Genomic DNA, 16,582 nt, shown 5'->3' with positions numbered 1-16,582 from the left:
TAAAAAAAAATTTTTATTTATTTATGGCTGTGTTGGATCTTTGTTTCTGTGCGAGGGCTTTCTCTAGTTGCGGCAAGTGGGGGCCACTCTTCATCGCGGTGCGCGGGCCTCTCACTATCGCGGCCTCTCTTGTTGCGGAGCACAGGCTCCAGACGCGCAGGCTCAGTAGTTGTGGCTCACGGGCCCAGTCGCTCCGCGGCACGTGGGATCTTCCCAGACCAGGGCTCGAACCCGCGTCCCCTGCATTGGCAGGCGGATTCTCAACCACTGCGCCACCAGGGAAGCCCCAGATACTGCTTTTTAATTTTTGCTTATTACTTGTTCCGCTCCGTTAGAGCACAAGCTTCCTCAGGGCAGTCGTCTGCATTTTTATCCCCTTCCTTCGCTGCTCTCTTGCCCGGAGCCTAGAACAAGGTCTGGCACATAGTAGGTACTCAAATATTTGCAGGAATTGCACAGAATACCATGGAGTAGGGGCTTTCTCTTTATGCCCACATTGGTCACGGATCTGGGAATCCATTGGTTGGGGGTGGTAGGGTTTGGAGCTGAGGGAAGGAAGGAGCCCAAAGATGCCTGCCGGGGACTGATGAAAGGAGACACTTGGGAACAACTGGGAGGTGGGCTGCTGGAGGATAGCACACACCTCCCCCAGTGCCTGGCCTAGTCTCCTGTGTCTGGTCCCTGATTGCCGTGGTAACAGACCGTCGGAGGGACCAAAGGGGTCTTAGTCTCCTGCTTGGGGCACCTGTAAAATAGGGGGACCTTTGCGGTGGGCCCAGTTCTAAGACAAGAGCTGAGACACGAGCTCTTCCCAGGTTGATGCTCCTGCATCCGAGTGGGAGCCGTTTCCAGAGAGGCTTGAGGGGCAGGACGTGTGGCAGTTGGGCCTTGGGTTGACTTCCCTGCAAGGACGGCCACAGCGCCCGGGGATGGGGGGCACTCCCAGCCCCAGGAGGTGCGCGGCCCCGTCTGTTGGCGGGGTCTCAGGAGCGCGCGTGAGTCGGCCCGTGCGCTAAGGCCTCCTCGTGAGCCGGTGGGTTCTGCCCTTTCCTTTCCCTTAGAGATGGAATCCCTCCTTACCTCGGGGGGAGTAAGAAACAGCTCCAGAGAGAAATGCATCGCAGTGTGAAGGCCAACGGCCAGGTGTGCCTACCTCATTTCCCGGTGAGTACGGTCGGCGGCTCTTTTCTGGGAGGAAGAGTGGGGGGCTGGGGGCCGGCGCCTGGGACCTGGGGGAAGGGAGGGCAGGGGAGGGCCACGCAAGGGGCGATCTGCGGTTCACCGGGGTGTAACCCAGAGCAGGGGTGCCCACGACGCCCTAGTCGGCCTTTTCCGTTTCCTCGATTCAAAAAAGAAAACTCCATGAGAAAGAAGCGAAGCAGCGAAGGGTGGGAGGGAACCGGCGCTTTGCGTTGGGCTATCCCGTTAAGTCCATCCCACCACAGAGGCGAGAACCGTGGGTGCTCTCTGAACACTTGCTGGTCGACTGAATGAAGGAAAGAGAGAGAGAATGAGGAGGCTGGAGGGATCTGCCTCCTGAGGGTTACGTCCTGGGATGTTCTCCTTGTGTTGCCCGCGTGGCTCTGTCGTTTCAGTCACCGTTCATCTCTGTGCTCGGCCATTTCTCCTCCGAAGCCCTGGAGGTCGGCTGTCCCTCTTGTCTGTTTCCAACCGCAGAATGTGGCTTAGTGCCTGCTTGTTGAATCTGCCCCCAATAAGTGTCTGAGCGTCCCTTGAGCAGCTCCTTCCTGCGATTGAGATGAGAGGCCAGCGTGGCGTGGAGGGCTTCTCCGGGTCCTCCCCTACGATTTCCAAGTCCCGGGGGGCAGCCAGCCCGTGGCCCCCGCACATAGAGAGCCGCCCCATCTACGTCTCAGGAGCTGTGCTTCTTGCGATGCCCTGAGGTCCAGCTGCTCCTTAGGGAGGGGAAGAGAGTGCCCAGCTTAGAGCAGCACCTCTGCTTAGAGTCCTTCCTGCCAGCTTCAGAGAATGCGATTTGTCCGTCGGTGATGTCACATGTCGGAAGTGGACACATCGAATTGCTAATCCCACGTTGCATTAGTGTGCGGAGTGTTGCGACTTCTCTCTGAAGCCCCTTGGACAGTCCAGGGCAGACTTAAATTTTAGTAGGCTTAAAATTAGCCTACAAAGTTTGCTTTTCTGGGGACCTCCAGCATCCCCTCCTCAATAACATCCCCCCCACCCATACAGCAGTATCGATGATACATACATATATATGTGTGTGTGTGTGTGTATATATATATATATATGTGTGTGTGTATATATATATATGTGTGTGTGTGTGTATATATATATGTATATATGTGTGTATATATATGTATATGTATATGTATATATATATATTTTTTGACTTGGTTGGGGCGCTGGGGGGAGGTATGTGTGTTTAAGGAAAGCTGTACGGCCCCCCAGGATTGTGAATTACGTGATTCTGTCCTGGGGTGTGCGATCGTTTTCTCATCTGCGGCCCGGGTGGGGAGATGCTGGCCTCTGCAGGTTGGCTCTCTGCTGCCCCCATCCCGCCCCCTACCAAAGAAAAGGGCCAAAGCAGGAGGCAAACAAGGGGTAGGAGGCAGAACCATGAGGGGCTGGGGCTGCGGGTACCAGACGACGGGAGGGGGACAGAAAGCCGGCCGCGGGGGTCCTCTCTGTTGGCTGCGTTGGCCGGTGTGCTCGTGCCTGTTTATATTCCATACCCGGTGTGGAGATGCGTCCTTTTCCCTCGGTAGATCCGCTTCAGGCAGCTGAGCGCAGCAGTTCTGCTATTAGCCGGCAGCAGCTTGCTTCGTTTTCTGTACAAAGAGATGGGAGGAGGGGCGGGGAACACGAGGGGGTCCGGGGCAGCGGTAGACAACGCCGCCTCAAAGGTGCGCAGTGTGCGGCCAGGAGAGACATTACCGCTGCGTCTGATCTGGGCCCTGTGACTCCTCTTTTTTTTCCCCCTCCCCCTTTTTTCCCTTTTTCCTCCCCCCCCCCGCCCACCTCCCTTCCAATCTTATTTTTTACATTTCCAGCTCCCTTTCTGTTTAGGCTCTACTTTTTATTCCTTGAGGTGGGCTCTCTCCCCTCCCCATCGCAGAGAGCTGCCTTTTTTTTTTTTTTTTTTTTTTGATGTTTGACAACAGTCTTTGAAGATTTTCTAGTTCAGAGTAGCGGCTGATGGGCTGGTTGTGCTCCAGAGGGAGAGCAAGCGGGGCCCCTCGCAGTGCGACCAACTGCTCCTGCCCGGGGCGCGCGCTGCCGGGACCATGGCTCTCCATGAGGCCGCGGCCCCCGCGCATAAAGCGCCCGAGCAGCCCGGGCCCCGCGCCGCCCGCTCTCCGCGCGGCCGTGGACGCGCCGCGGTGCCCGTCCCCAGGCCCGGGCAGCCCCCTGACTGCGTCCGCCCCGTGTCCTCCCCGCGCCCCGCAGAGAACCCACCGCCTGCCCAAGGAGATGGCCCCCGTGGAGCCCGCCGCCTTCGCGGCCGAGCTCATCTCCCGGCTGGAGAAGCTGAAGCTGGAGCTGGAGACGCGGCACAGCCTGGAGGAGCGCCTGCAGCAGATCCGAGAGGTGGGCGCCGCCCCGCCCCCTGCCCGGGGTGGGGGGGGGGCCTCCTGCTGACCCCGGCGCCCCCGACCGCTGCCTTCCCTTCCAGGACGAGGAGAAGGAGGGCTCCGAGCTGGCGCTGAGCGCCCGGGAGGCGGGGCCCGCCCAGCACCCGCTCTCCCTCCTGCCGTCGGGCAGCTACGAGGAGGACCCGCAGAGCATCCTGGACGACCACCTCTCCAGGGTCCTCAAGACCCCCGGCGGCCAGTCCCCGGGCGTGGGCCGCTACAGCCCCCGCGCGCGCTCCCCGGACCCGCACCGCCGCCGCCATCTCCTGCAGCACCGCGCGCCCCCGCCCCCCGGGGGCCCCCTGCTGCCCGCCGCCCCCGCCCCGGCCGGCTGCCCCCTCCTCGGGGCCCGGGGCTTCGTGAGCAGGCAGACGACGAAGCACGTCCACCACCACTACATCCACCACCACGCCGGCCCCCGGACCCGGGAGGAGGTGGAGGCCGAGGCCGCCCAGCGCGCGCGCTGCCCCTGCCCCGTCCCCATCCCCGGGGGCGCCGACTACCCCTGCTGCGCCAAGTGCAAGAGCCACCCCGGGGCGCCGGAGCCCGCGGCCGCCGCGCAGGCTGGGTAGGTGTCCCGTGGTCGGAGGGTCGGGGGTCGCGGGCGCTGGGCCGCAGGGAGGGCGGCGGGGCGGGGCGGGCGGGGCATGGGACTGGGTACAGGTGTCCCTTGCCCGCCCGCCTGGAGGGGCCCGGAGTGGGAGGCGGAGGCGGCCTGGGTCCCCGGGATGGATGCGCTCCTCGTTCCCCGCAGCGGCCGCGGCCGAGGCGCCGTCCCACCCCGACGGAGCGGGAGAGGCTCGGAGCCGGGCCCGGCCGGGCCAGCCCGGGAAGGAGGGGCCCCCGGCGGAGCGGGGCCGCTGCAGCCACCCGGGGAGGAGGGAGACCGGGCGCAGGACGTATGGCAGTGGGTGCTGGAGAGCGAGCGGCCGGGCAAGCCCAAGCCGCACAGGTGAACACGGCCGGCTCGCCGCCCGGGGCGGGGGGTGTGGGGGGGGTGGCCCTCTGCGCCACGGGCGAGCGTGACCGCGGCCGGCGGCTCCTGCCCTGCTAGTCGTAAGCGTCCGACTGGGCGGCCCGCAGGAGTGCCGCGCTGGGGCCCCGTGCCCAGCCGTGTTACCGTCGCGTTTTTTCCCCCCCTTGTCTCTGTGATGTCTCCTGAAGCCGCGCTTTCCGGCCCCCTAATCCCGTTTCTCCCCCCGGCTCTCTCTCGCCCTTGCCCCTTCAGTGCCCAAAGCACCAAGCGGGCCTACCCCTTGGAGTGTGCCCGAGCGTCCCCAGCCGGCCGTCACCACCTGTGGGCGGGCGGCAACGGGCACCCCCGCACCGCCCCCCGCGCCCACCCGTTCACCCAGGACCCTGCGGTGCCTCCCCTGACCCCACCCAACACCCTGGCGCAGCTGGAGGAGGCCTGCCGCCGGCTGGCAGAGGTGTCCAAGCCCCCGAAGCTGCGGTGAGTGGACGGGGCGGCCCGTGGCGGGTCCCCTTGCCGGCCTCTAGGGACGGCCCCCCTGAGCTCCAGTCGCTCCGAAGGGCTAACCGGGACCTGGCGAGTCCTAGGAGGAGGAATCCCCCACAGCGCGCGTTCCCTTAGGAAGGTCCCGACGGGTTAAGGCGGGGGAGGTGAGCTTACGAGGAGCCGTGACCCATGGGGCTTCTAGAGCCTTCAGCCCTCTGCCTGGGCTGCAGTGTCCAGTGCTGGGCTCCTGGGCGGCTTAGCACAGCTCTGCCAGGTCTCCAGGGGCTGCTGCCAACACAAGGCCTTGGTTGGGTCTCGGCGGGGATGGACGTCGGGGGCCGGGGAGAGCGGCTCTCTGTCCGCGTCCCCTTGGCCGCGGGGACGGCAGGCTTCCGTCTAAGTCCTTGGTGTCCTCAGGTGCTGCGCGGCCAGTCAGCAGAGGGACAGGCACCACTCGGCCGCCGGTCCGCCAGGAGCCGCGCCCTTGTCCAGCCCAAGCCTGGCTTCGGAAGAGTGAGTGTCTTTACCTGGTGTTGCGGAGATCCGCCCGGAGGCTTTACGCTTTCAGGGTATTCTCTGTCGGGGGCTGTGGTTTTTGAAACCTTTTTTTTAGTCTATAAAATCACCTTCGTTTTTATATTAGCGACAAGGAACAGTAAACCCAGATGTTGCCGTAAATTAGGATCTCAGAAAACTCCACCTGTACCGAGAAACGCATCGTGACTTGTACACAAGTGTTCCTTCCTGAAGTGGTGGATGGCTCAGGGTTCCTGGACTCAAGCTCAGACGGGAAGCCTTTAGCTGATGGGTAGAGGGACCCCAAAGCCGGAGGGAAAAGTTGTCCCCACTAGCCCAGAAAGTTAGCGAGTTGGAAAACCATCTTTGTGTCACACTGAGCCGGAGGATGCTTCTCCACCGTTGCAGACACAGAGAGGGGACCATCTTTGCTGTTTTGCTGGGGGAGCAGCACGTCTTCCCCACTGGTCCCACGATTCCTGTCCTAAACCTACACTCTCGTAAGCTGGGCAGGGAAGCCAGCCTTCGTTTCACTCCAGGGTGGTGCGTTGAAAAAGTGTTAGGTTGCAGAGAACTAAAGGGGCCTAAATCATTAAGGTTTTTTTTGTTAGTGTCTTCATTGTGAGCAATGAACAGTGTTGGAAGTGAGAAGACCTCCATCCTGTTAACAATTGGTGGACCTTAAGTTGACCAGCTGTCCAGGCCTGCATCTTTTTTTTTTTTTTTTTAAGCCACTCCACAAAAACTCAGAAGTTGAGATGACTGAGGGCTGACCCCATCCCCCGCCAGTGGGCTCATGCCACTCCTGGGTTTGTCCCTACAGCAGACGCTGGTCAGAGCGAGTGTCCCTGTGGCTCTGGGTGGGTTTCTTCTTTCTCATGTTCCTTGGCAAGCACCCCATTGGTGCCCCCCTAATGGACATTACTTTGTCCTCCCATTGGATGGAAGGAGATGGTCCCTTCCTGTGTGCCCCACACAGATGACCTGAGGGAGGACCGACCGTGTGTCCACCGGAGACGGCTGCCTCTGTGATACGGGACCCGCACCCTCGTGGTGTACTGCTCCAGCCCGACTTTATCTCTGGAGACAGTGTTTGCAGCGCCCCTGGGTGTGTATGTGCACGTATGTGCACACGTGCTTGCTGCCTTCAAATGCGGGACTTGTTGCTTTTCCATCTTATTTTCAGTCACAAAGAGCCAAAGAAGCTGGCAGGGGTGCACGCTCTCCAGGCCAGTGAGCTGGTCGTCACCTACTTTTTCTGCGGGGAGGAAATCCCGTACCGGAGGATGCTGAAGGCTCAGAGCCTGACCCTGGGCCACTTCAAAGAGCAGCTCAGCAAAAAGGGAAATTATAGGTAAGCGTCCTATGGCTTCTTTCTGTTCCGGACTTGGTTTGCTCAGAAGCAAGAGCCAGGGTCGCTTCCTGGCCGGGCCAGGCCTGGAGGGGCCACTGGAGGGGCTGCGCGATGCTTCGCTCTGTCTCACTGACACTGTCCCCTCACCCCTCCCCGAGATGACACGGCAGCAGCGGCGGCAGGGAGGGCTCTGTGGGCACCTGGGTGGGCTTTTTTTTTTACCAGGTGGACGAGACTGAGAGTTAGGGTTAGGAGCAAGGGGTCGGCTGGCTTTGCCAGAAGGAGAGCTGGGCTGGGGCCATCTCGTGGAGGCTCTGCCTGAAAGGGGCGAGGGGTGCGGGGGAAAGCTAGGGAGAGACAGACAGACGGAGAGACTGCCTGATGAGGAGGCTGAAAGGCTGCCCTCCTGGCACGTCTGGGAGAGGCCGTCCTCACCGAAGGCTCAGGGACCACTGCCTGCAGTGTGGCAGCGCCCTCTTCCCTCAGCCTCCGTGTCCCAAGTCACGTGGGGCAGGGTTGCCTGTAACAGAGGAAGGGCAGGACCTGTGGGTGGGCACCGGGGAGGGGCGGGGTCAGGGCTGGCCGCCCCTCCTGCTGGGGCCTCGGGACGGGAACCCGCCCTCTCTCCGGGCTTCCTCTTCCCTCTACACGGTCCAGATGCCCACGCTGGCCTGCCGGACCCTGGAGGGGATTCAGGAGCCGGGGGCTGGCCCTGGGTGTCTCTCGGTCACTTTCCCTTCAACGTGGGGCAGGTGATGACCAGAGTCCCACCTGCCCCTTCTCAGCGGCCTCCGTCCCAAGGGAACCCGTGGGTTCCATCCCGCTGTGTCCCGGGTGCCGTGTGCAGGGCTGGGACAGGAGAGGCGGGAGGTTAGAGAGGAGACAGCCGGGGCCCGGAAGGTGCCCCCCTGCTGCTGCCCCAAGCAGGGATGGCGCGGAGAGCTCTAACACACTTCACCACCTGCTGGGCGCACGCCGGCTCTGGACCCCCGGCAAGCCCACCCCCGGGGCCCGTGACCCCAGCCCTTCCAGAGCAGCCACTTCCACCGGGGCCGGTGGGCGGGGAGGGGCTGATTTGGGCAGCGGCCCAGACTGACTGTTTGCAGGGAAGGGACGGGGCTCAGGGCCGGGACCCTGCAGGTGACCGACAGTGGGGCCTGGAGCTGGGCTGAGATCTTTCCCTTTTACACCCAGGCAGAGACAGTTCTGGAAATGAACCAGGGGACTGGGGAACGGGCCTGGCTCCTTCTTCTTCTTCTTCTTTTTTTATCTTGAACAGACACAAGGTGAAACTAATTACACAAGTGTGCCCCTCCAGGGATTCATTTTGATCTCAGCTTTGGCTCGGCTGGACTTTGAGTGGAACCGCAGGTGACCTTCAGGGGAGCAGGGCCGAGGGGCGCAGAGCAGAGGCTGCGGGGACGGCTCCACACGCAGCCACTCCAGCCCCATGTGGCTCTGAGTTTTCTCTAAGGCGCACTCGGCAAGCCTGGCTTTGAAGCCCCGGCCTCCCCTCTCACGCACACAGACGCGCACAAACGGGCGGCTCGCAGATCCTTTGCTGATTGGATCAGGCCGCGGCCCTTCCCAGCCGCCTTGCGCGGCTCGACCCGCTCCCCGGGCCGGAGCTGGACCCTGTGCCCGCTGGGTCGGGGGGCACTGCAGCACTCGCACCCCTCACCGCCGCCGCCATCCGAAGCCCAGCGAGGACGGGGCGGGGAGCGGGGGCCTGGGCTGCGCTGAGCAATCTCAACGTGGCAGAGCTTCAGAGCGGCCCCTGCAGACGTGGCAGATGGCAGAAGGAAGCAGAGTTTGCCACACAAAGCAGGTCGCAGTGGAAGAGAAGCTGAGGGCAGCGCAGTGCCTTTGAAGTCCGGGGGGGCGGGGCAGGGCCGGGGAGGAGTCAGGGACAGGGTCACCCGCTGCGTGTCCCTGCTCAGAGGGGCCGGGAGAGCCCCCGTGCGGGGCCCGAGGCCTGCCTGGCGTGGCGTAGGCATCGGAGCCTCTCATTTGGAAAGAACTCCCCCCGCTGCCCAGGGTCTCCTGTGCGCAGCGCCCCTCCCCCAGCGCTCATCGGGCCCCCCGGGACTCTGCCCCGCCTCACGCCAGAGCGTCTGCGCCGCTGACCCCCTCGAGCTGGGCGGTCAGCCCGATGCCTTAGCCCAGCCGGGAACGCCAGCAACCCAGACCCTTGACTAAATGCAGCTGTTTCACTGGGTTTAGCCTTATCTCCTATGAAAGTACTTGGCTGGTCTTCATTAAAGAGGAAAGAAATTTAGCTCTAACCAAGGGGAATTTAAAAAAACTTTTTAAGGAGGAAAGACAAAAACAGAAAACCACTGTAACCCTGAGACACAATTACTTTTTTTTTTTTTTTGAGAAGCTATTACCCTCCCCCCAGGGGACCGTGACCCTCCCTCCACGAGTGGCCTTTATTGGCTGAAGATGACGGCTTGCAGGGGCGAGTTGAGAGTGTCTGAGGGGTCTCCCTGGCCTGGGACGGGGAGGGATAGGCCTTGGCTTCACGTCCTGGGAAGGGGCTCGGGTGGGCCTGGCCGAGCGGGACAGCAGTTTTCAGACGTGACTCTCCTGGGACAGGCTGGTGGTTTGCGTCCTTGCAGTTCAACAGGCTTCAAGCAAGAAGCCGGGGTGGGATCGAAGGAGCTTTTTTAATCAGCGGGCAGAATAGGGGCCTTTAGCGTTTGCCCTGGAGGAGGGGAGGGGAGGGAAGGGGCGGGGGCAGAGGGGAGAGTAGCGGGGGTCTCGGTGGCTGCAACCCCGGGAAGCAGTGGGCCGCCCGCCTCCTGCGGTGACCACAGGGGAGGCAGCCTGTCCTGGCCCCCCCAGCCCAAGCTGTGCCCGACACCAGCTGGGAGGGCTGGCCCTTGGGCGCTGGAGGGCAGGGAGCATGAGAGATGCCAGCCTTCCGCAGACTCCTACCGGGTCGGGGGGCTGAGTTGGGGGTCTCTTTGAGGGACCCCCCCCCCTCCAGGCATGCTTTGCGCTCCCCTGCCCCTCTCCCCCAAAAAATAAAGTGGGAGAAAGAAGCAGCTGTCCTCTGCAAAGGGTGCCTCTCACCGTGTGTGTCGGGTGGCAGTGCTGGGCCTCAGCATTGTTGGCAGCTGGGGGTGCCCAGCCGCCGCCTCCGGGGTCCCTGCCTGGCTTTACCCTCTGACCAGCCGCACGAAGCAGACCCGGGCAGAGAGTCCCCTGCCGCCCGCGGTAGCGGCATTCTCAGACCCCTTCGCCCCCAGCGCTGACAGACTGTCCTCTCAAACCGAGTAGAAAATGCAGCTTTACCAAACCGCGTGTTGGGTTTTCCTTTTAAGGTATTACTTCAAAAAAGCGAGCAACGAGTTCGCGTGTGGAGCCGTGTTTGAGGAGGTCTGGGACGACGAGGTGGTGCTGCCCACGTACGAGGGCCGGATCCTGGGGAAGGTGGAGAGGATCGACTGAGCCTCGGCGTCTGGCTCGGGCCACCGGCCTCGGACAGGACGGCTCTTGGCTCTTGTGGACGCTGACGGTATCGGAGAGACTGCCGTGCATAACCTATGACTTCCTAGGGCTCTAAATCCATCAGCTAGGAGAAGCTGTAGCTCACCTGGACAGGAATCCTTCCTGCTATTTATTGGACAGTCGGCCCCCCGCCCCCAGTTTGTGGATATGCTGCTTTAAACACGGAAGGGGGAGAAAGGAAGTTTTCGTGGTTCTGTTTCACTGAAAGAGGATTTAAGCTGTGCCGTGCGTTTCTCCGAGTGAACATAGACTTTTAAAAAAATGGTGTCCTACCGTTGACACACGCAGAAATTGGTGCATCTTTTTCCCCCAGCGCTGCTCTATTTTGTCATAAAGGTCTTGAGGTTTGGTTTGGGGGCCCTCCTGTCGGACAGGATGATTCATTGTGGAGGCGGGGGAACCTCCCCGGGGCCCCAGGTTCACCCCGTGACTTCCTGGAGCTCCCCACCAGGGCCCAGCACCCGACGGCTGAGGCCTTCTGGAACCATGTGGTTTGACTTGTGCTTGTCTTGAGATGACAACTCCTTGGGAGTCTTCTAAAATTAGCCTTTGGACCCCAGCCGTTCTGGAAACTACCCCCTCCCCTTGCGCCCCGCCCGGCAAAGAAGCGAACAGTTGTGGGAAGACCTGACAGCACCTTTCCTCCAGACACCTTCATCGTGACGTTCGGGTTTTTACATTAACTTAATCTGTGCATTCTGTTTGCCATCGTTCCTTGTACCATACGTCTGTATATATTGTACGGAGAAGAGTATTAATCCACTATCTCTAGTGCTTGACCTTGAATCAGTACAGTACCTGTACCTGCACGGTGTCCACGCCGTGTGTCGCCCTATATTGAGGGCTCCAGCTTTCCCTTGTTTTTTGAAAGGGGTTTATGTATAAATATATTTTATGCCTTTTTATTACAAGTCTTGTACTCAATGACTTTTGCCATGGCATTTTGTTCTACTTATACTGTAAATTATGCATTATAAAGAGTTCATTTAAGGAAAATTACTTGGTACAATAATTATTGTAATTAAGAGATGTAGCCTTTATTAAAATTTTATATTTTTCAAAATATCGGCCTCATCTTTGAACCCCCTGGGGTGGAAGTGGGTTAGAGGCCCCCTTTTGTATGTGAACATTCTTCGCTTGATTTTTCTCACTTTGCTCCAGCCCATTTCTATCTGACCTGGAGCTCTTCTTACCCTACCGGTGTTTCGAAAAACGATGTCTTCAGGATCACCTGGTTGCTGACCGGCTGAGGATCTTCTCGTCGTGGAGCGGGTGTGGACAGCGTCTCCTCTGATGTCCTCCCCCCGTCTACCACCTGGATTCAGCCTCTTCCTCCCAGGCAGATGCCTGCCATCTGGCCAGGTAGGTACAGGTGGTGAGGAGCTGGGCTGGGGTCCTCCCAGGAGTACTTGTGTTTTAATAGATGTCTCGGGGGTGAAAAGCCACTGAAAATGGTGTGCAGGTCGTGAATGCCCAGTGGGGTCAGTGAACCTCGATCTCGGTGCTACTCAGCCACCCTCCCCATGGCTGGGTAGACCAGACGGTTCAGTGAGAATAGTGCACTGTTCGCCGACAGTTTGCTTCGTGTGGCCATTGTTCATCCAACAGACACATGTCCCGTCCCCGTGCTCAGAGCACTCAGGGCTGGGCTGCATTTCAGATCCCGGAGAGCAAGTCCATGTAAAGGAGTCCTATGATGAACCCTTTTTGAAATAAATGTCCAAAGAGGAAAAGGTGAGGGAGGGAGGGATAAATTAGGAGTTTGGGATTAGCAGATACAAGCTACCATATATAAAATAGATAACCAACAAGGACCTACGGTATAGCACAGGGAACTCTACTCACTATCTTGTAATAACCTATAATGTAAAAGAATCTGAAAAAGTATATATGACAATCACTTTGCTGTACATCTGAAATGCAACATTGTAAATCAACTATACTTCAAAATATAAAAAATTTTTAATCTTTAATTTAAAAAAAGTCTACAAATAATAAATGCTGGAGATGGTGTGGAGAAAAGGGAACCCTCCTACACTGTTGGTGGGAATGTAAATTGGTGCAACCATTATGGAGAACAGTATGGAGGTTCCTCAGAAAACTAAGAAGAGAGTTGCCATATGATCCAGCAATCCCACTCCTGGGCATATACCTGGACAAAACTGTAATTCAAAAAGATACATGCACCCCTATGTTCAGAGCAGCATGACTCACAATACCCAAAACATGGAAACAACCTAAATGTCCGTCGACAGATGAGTGGATAAAGAAGACGTGGTATAGATCTATACAATGGAATATGACTCAGCCATAAAAAAGAATGAAATAATGCCATTGGCAGCAACATGGATGGACCTAGAGATTGTCATACTAAGTGAAGTAACTCAGAAAGGCAAATACCATATAATATCACTTACATGTGGAATCTAAAATACGACACAGTGAACTCGTCTACGAAACAGAAACAGACTCACAGAGGACAGACTTGCTGTTGCCAAGGGGGAGGGGGTGGGGGAGGGATGGAGTGGGAGGGTGGGATTAGCAGATGCAAACGATTGTATACAGGATGGATAAACAACAAGCTCCTCCTGTAGAGCACAGGGAACTCTATTCAGTATCCTCTGATAAACCACAATGGAAAAGAATATATTAAAGGAATGTATATATGTGTATAACTGAATCACTTTGCTGTACAGCAGAAATTAACACAACATTGAAAATCAACTACAATAAAATTTAAGAAAAAGTGTCTGTGATGGCAGTTGGACTTGACTTCTCATGAGCGGGGTCTGCGGCGGATCTGGTTGCCTTTCTGTTCCTCTGTAAGCTGGTTCAGGGCCGACGAGGCAGAGGAAGGCAGGGGATGGGGGCCGCGCGGGGATGGGGGCGGGGCCGGCTTGCACTGCGCAGCCTCCGCGTGGCAGTGTGGTGGGGCGGCTGCCAGGGGAGCTGGCGAGAGTCCGCGAGAGTCCGGGCTGCAGGATTCGGTGATCTTGGTCCTCAGGATGCAGGTGGCTGCACCCTTCCCCTCCTGCTGGAATGAGGGCTCATAGCGGGGTATCCCAGACCCACTCCCAGAGTCGTAAGGCTCTTTCCAATCTGGAAGGATGAAGAGGTTCAAGCTATTGTGCCTGGGGGGCGTGGGGGGGGTGTGGTTAGGGCTTTTCGTCTTCAGGCCTTTGGGTTCATCCCATGAGAATAATGAGGTCTAACACGGGCTTGGGGTTCGGACAAACCTGAACCCAAGTCCCGGTGCCACCACCTCCTGGGGGACCGTGGGCACCTTCCCAGCAGCATCTGTGGGGCAGAAACCAGATGAAGTGACCACTCGTGCTTGTACCTCTTCGCAGGGGGCCCCGTATCTCTGCTTCTTGTTTTCACCGTCTGGGGCTCCTCACCTGGCGGGGATGGGCTTCTGGGATCCCTGGACGCTTGACATTGTTTGCAGAATCACCTGTGCCTTCCTCTGACGAGAGGGTCTATGGCTTTACTAAAATATTCGAAAGAAAAAGCTAAAACGCAAGCCCTCCCTCCTCCAGGCCCGCGGGTCTCAGCGGGGAGCTGGTGAGACACAGCCGCCCCCCCCCAGATCCGCCCCCAGCCCCCGTCCACGCCCCGGGGAGGCCTGGCTGCGATGGAGTCTCACTGCTCCGGGCCTCTGCCACCTCCCCTCTCGAAACCCCAGCTGTAAATCGGGCCCACCAACCTCATCTTCATTTCCTAGGCGCTCCGGCCTCATTGTCCTAATTAATTGCTGACCAGCTCGTCAGAGGAGCAGCACAGACCACGGGGCTGAGTCCTCTCTGGGCTGCGCTTGTTGGAGCTTTTACAGCTCCATCCTCGCTCCCTGGGTGATGATTAGCTCCTCGCGTGGAAATTCCAGGCCTCCCCCTCTTCCTGCTGCAACATCTGGGCGCGGGCGTCCGGCTTCTCCTGCCCTGGCACAGGACCTAGAAGTGGGGGGCAAGGCACCGGCAGGCTGCTGGAGTCGGAAACTGAGACTTTTCAGCCGGAGCCTCGCTTTGGCCCCAGCGCATCTTTAAATTTTTCTTTATCAAGTCTGACCTTACGCGGTACCTGGAAAATCTGTGCGGACCCTCACCTAGGGGGACGGTTCATGCGGAGATGTGGGGTTTGGGGAAAAGGATCCTGTCTTCTTCTCCCCCAACCTCAGGGACCGTAATCGTATTGTCAAAAGGAAGGAAATTGGAAATCACCCCAAAGAAAGTAGTCCAGTGTATTTGAATAATCAAGTAAGATTGGGTTTTTTGCGGTTGTTGGTTTGTTCGGTTTCTTTTGTGAAAAAAAAAAAAAAAGTTCCTCTTTTTTTACCTTTAATAAATAATTTGGTTGTACAGAAACTGCCAACATTACATAGAAGCTTCAAAAGAGTGGTTTACATCTTTCTTAGCATCTTGTCTCACTTTATCGACCGGATTTTCTAAAAATCTGCTATGAGAGTGAACTGCTGCTGTATTTGTCCCAGGAAGTGGGTAGTAGTGATATGGTTTACAACGCATATACACACACACACCACCACCACCAAAACCAAAACAAACAAAAAATGCATTTAGGTCAATGCTGGCTGTTACCAGAATCATCCCAGCATAGAGCTTAGCACCTAGAGGGCCCTCAATATTTGAGGCAACAAAGGAAAAGGAGAAAATAAAAATTATCTATAGTAGGACCACCTAAGATTCAGATAACCACTATTACACTTTGCAGTATCCTTCCAGGTTAGAATACACACACACACACACACACAAGCATAGGACATTATAGTATATACAGTTTTGTAATCTGCATTTTTCACTCAATAACGTCTTTGGCATATGTCCATATCAACAAATATTTTTCTCTATTCTTCTACAACATGACATAAATGTATGGCTGAACTCTACCTTATTTAACTCATCACTTATGGTTGGACATTTATCTAGTTTCCAAATGGTGCAATTAGAAGCCACATTGTAATGAAATCTGCAAAGTAGATTGGTAGTCTGAGCTAAACAGTCTTTAATTATTAGGATGAAGGTTTTTCGTGGAGAATCACTCACGGAAGGTCCTTTTTAGGGCTTTGGCCACATCCTGTCTGCGAATCCTTGACTGTGACTCCCCAGTGCCTGGCTCATGGGCGACACTCAAGCCGGGTTTGTGGCTTCAATTTCCCTCTCAAGCCTGGATAGTCGAGGATCGCCTTAATCTGAGCCCGGCCTGTCTCTCTGCTGTGATTTCCACTTGCGAGCTGGGTAGTCTTGAGCAATGAATTTCCCTCTACTTGGGTTTGCCTCTTTGTAAAACGAGAGTCATGAACGTCCTTCAGGGTGCTGATGGCAGTTGCTAAGGTCTGCACGGTTTTCAGAAGAGAGTCTGGCCCACGACAAGGGTCTCGTACACATCAGCCGCTATTGTCCCCTGCCGTCTGGGTTCAGGCCTGACTTTGCTCAGCCCTCTTCCTTCTTCCTCTTGCCTGTTATGAAGCCCTGTCCCCCTGCCGTTGCTCCCCCCTTCCCCAGCCTTCCCTCTCAGAACCCCAGAACTCGCTCAGCCTGTGCTCACATCGGCTACTTTTTTCTTTTTCCTCCCCTGAGCTATAAGCCACTTGGAGGGCAAGGCCTGTGGCTCAGACCTCAATGTGCAAGAACTTTACAGATAGAAGGTCACCCCGAGTGATAAAGTGCAAGGTCAAGTTCATCCAGACATCCCATGACCACACCACCCTCCTGAGCCCCATATCCGACTTCGCTCCGTTTTCCCAAACTCGGCTTTGGCCCAAATTATGTCATCGGGAGCCCCAGACGTGTCAGACGTGGTGCACGGAGAGGATCAGAGGACAATCCGATGGTCCGGAAGTTGAGGGCTGGCTTTCTCTCCTACCCTCTCCAAGTGATCTTACCAACAGGAGGAAGCCGGGGGTCAGATCCCTACGGTGTTGTGTCCGGGGTTGCCAGATTTAGCAAATAAAAGTAGAGGACGCCAGTTAAATCTCAGATAAACAATTAATAATTTTTTGGTGTAAGTATATCTCACACAACAGTCGGGATATGCTTATACTAAAAACTTATCTGAAATTCAAAGGTAACGGGGCGTCGGGCGTTTAACCTGGCAAGTCCAGTTGTGATG

At 57.3% G+C, this 16,582-nt stretch overlaps 1 protein-coding gene across 6 annotated transcripts in view; it reads left to right on the top strand.

Moving 5' to 3' along the window:
• AXIN2 (axin 2) overlaps positions 1–11,521 on the top strand; it is a 30,183-nt gene extending 18,662 nt beyond the window's left edge. For 3 of the 6 annotated variants that reach the window (XM_057536344.1, XM_057536342.1, XM_057536343.1), the window contains exons 4-11: positions 1,062–1,164; positions 3,430–3,570; positions 3,656–4,182; positions 4,369–4,566; positions 4,843–5,067; positions 5,491–5,586; positions 6,776–6,943; positions 10,273–11,521. In XM_057536344.1, coding sequence (XP_057392327.1) covers positions 1,062–1,164; positions 3,430–3,570; positions 3,656–4,182; positions 4,369–4,566; positions 4,843–5,067; positions 5,491–5,586; positions 6,776–6,943; positions 10,273–10,399 — 1,585 coding nt within the window. In that variant the 3' untranslated portion in view covers positions 10,400–11,521. The remainder of the gene's footprint in view (positions 1–1,061; positions 1,165–3,429; positions 3,571–3,655; positions 4,183–4,368; positions 4,567–4,842; positions 5,068–5,490; positions 5,587–6,775; positions 6,944–10,272) is intronic. The other 3 variants (XM_057536341.1, XM_057536340.1, XM_057536345.1) reach the window with 2 other exon arrangements.
• The last annotated feature ends 5,061 nt before the right edge of the window (positions 11,522–16,582 follow it).

Source organism: Balaenoptera acutorostrata, chromosome 20 (genome assembly GCF_949987535.1).
Source record: "Balaenoptera acutorostrata chromosome 20, mBalAcu1.1, whole genome shotgun sequence".
NCBI lineage: Eukaryota > Metazoa > Chordata > Mammalia > Artiodactyla > Balaenopteridae > Balaenoptera > Balaenoptera acutorostrata.
The sequence above is the reverse complement of the archived record's forward strand: the minus strand, read 5'-3'. Positions and strand labels throughout refer to the sequence as shown.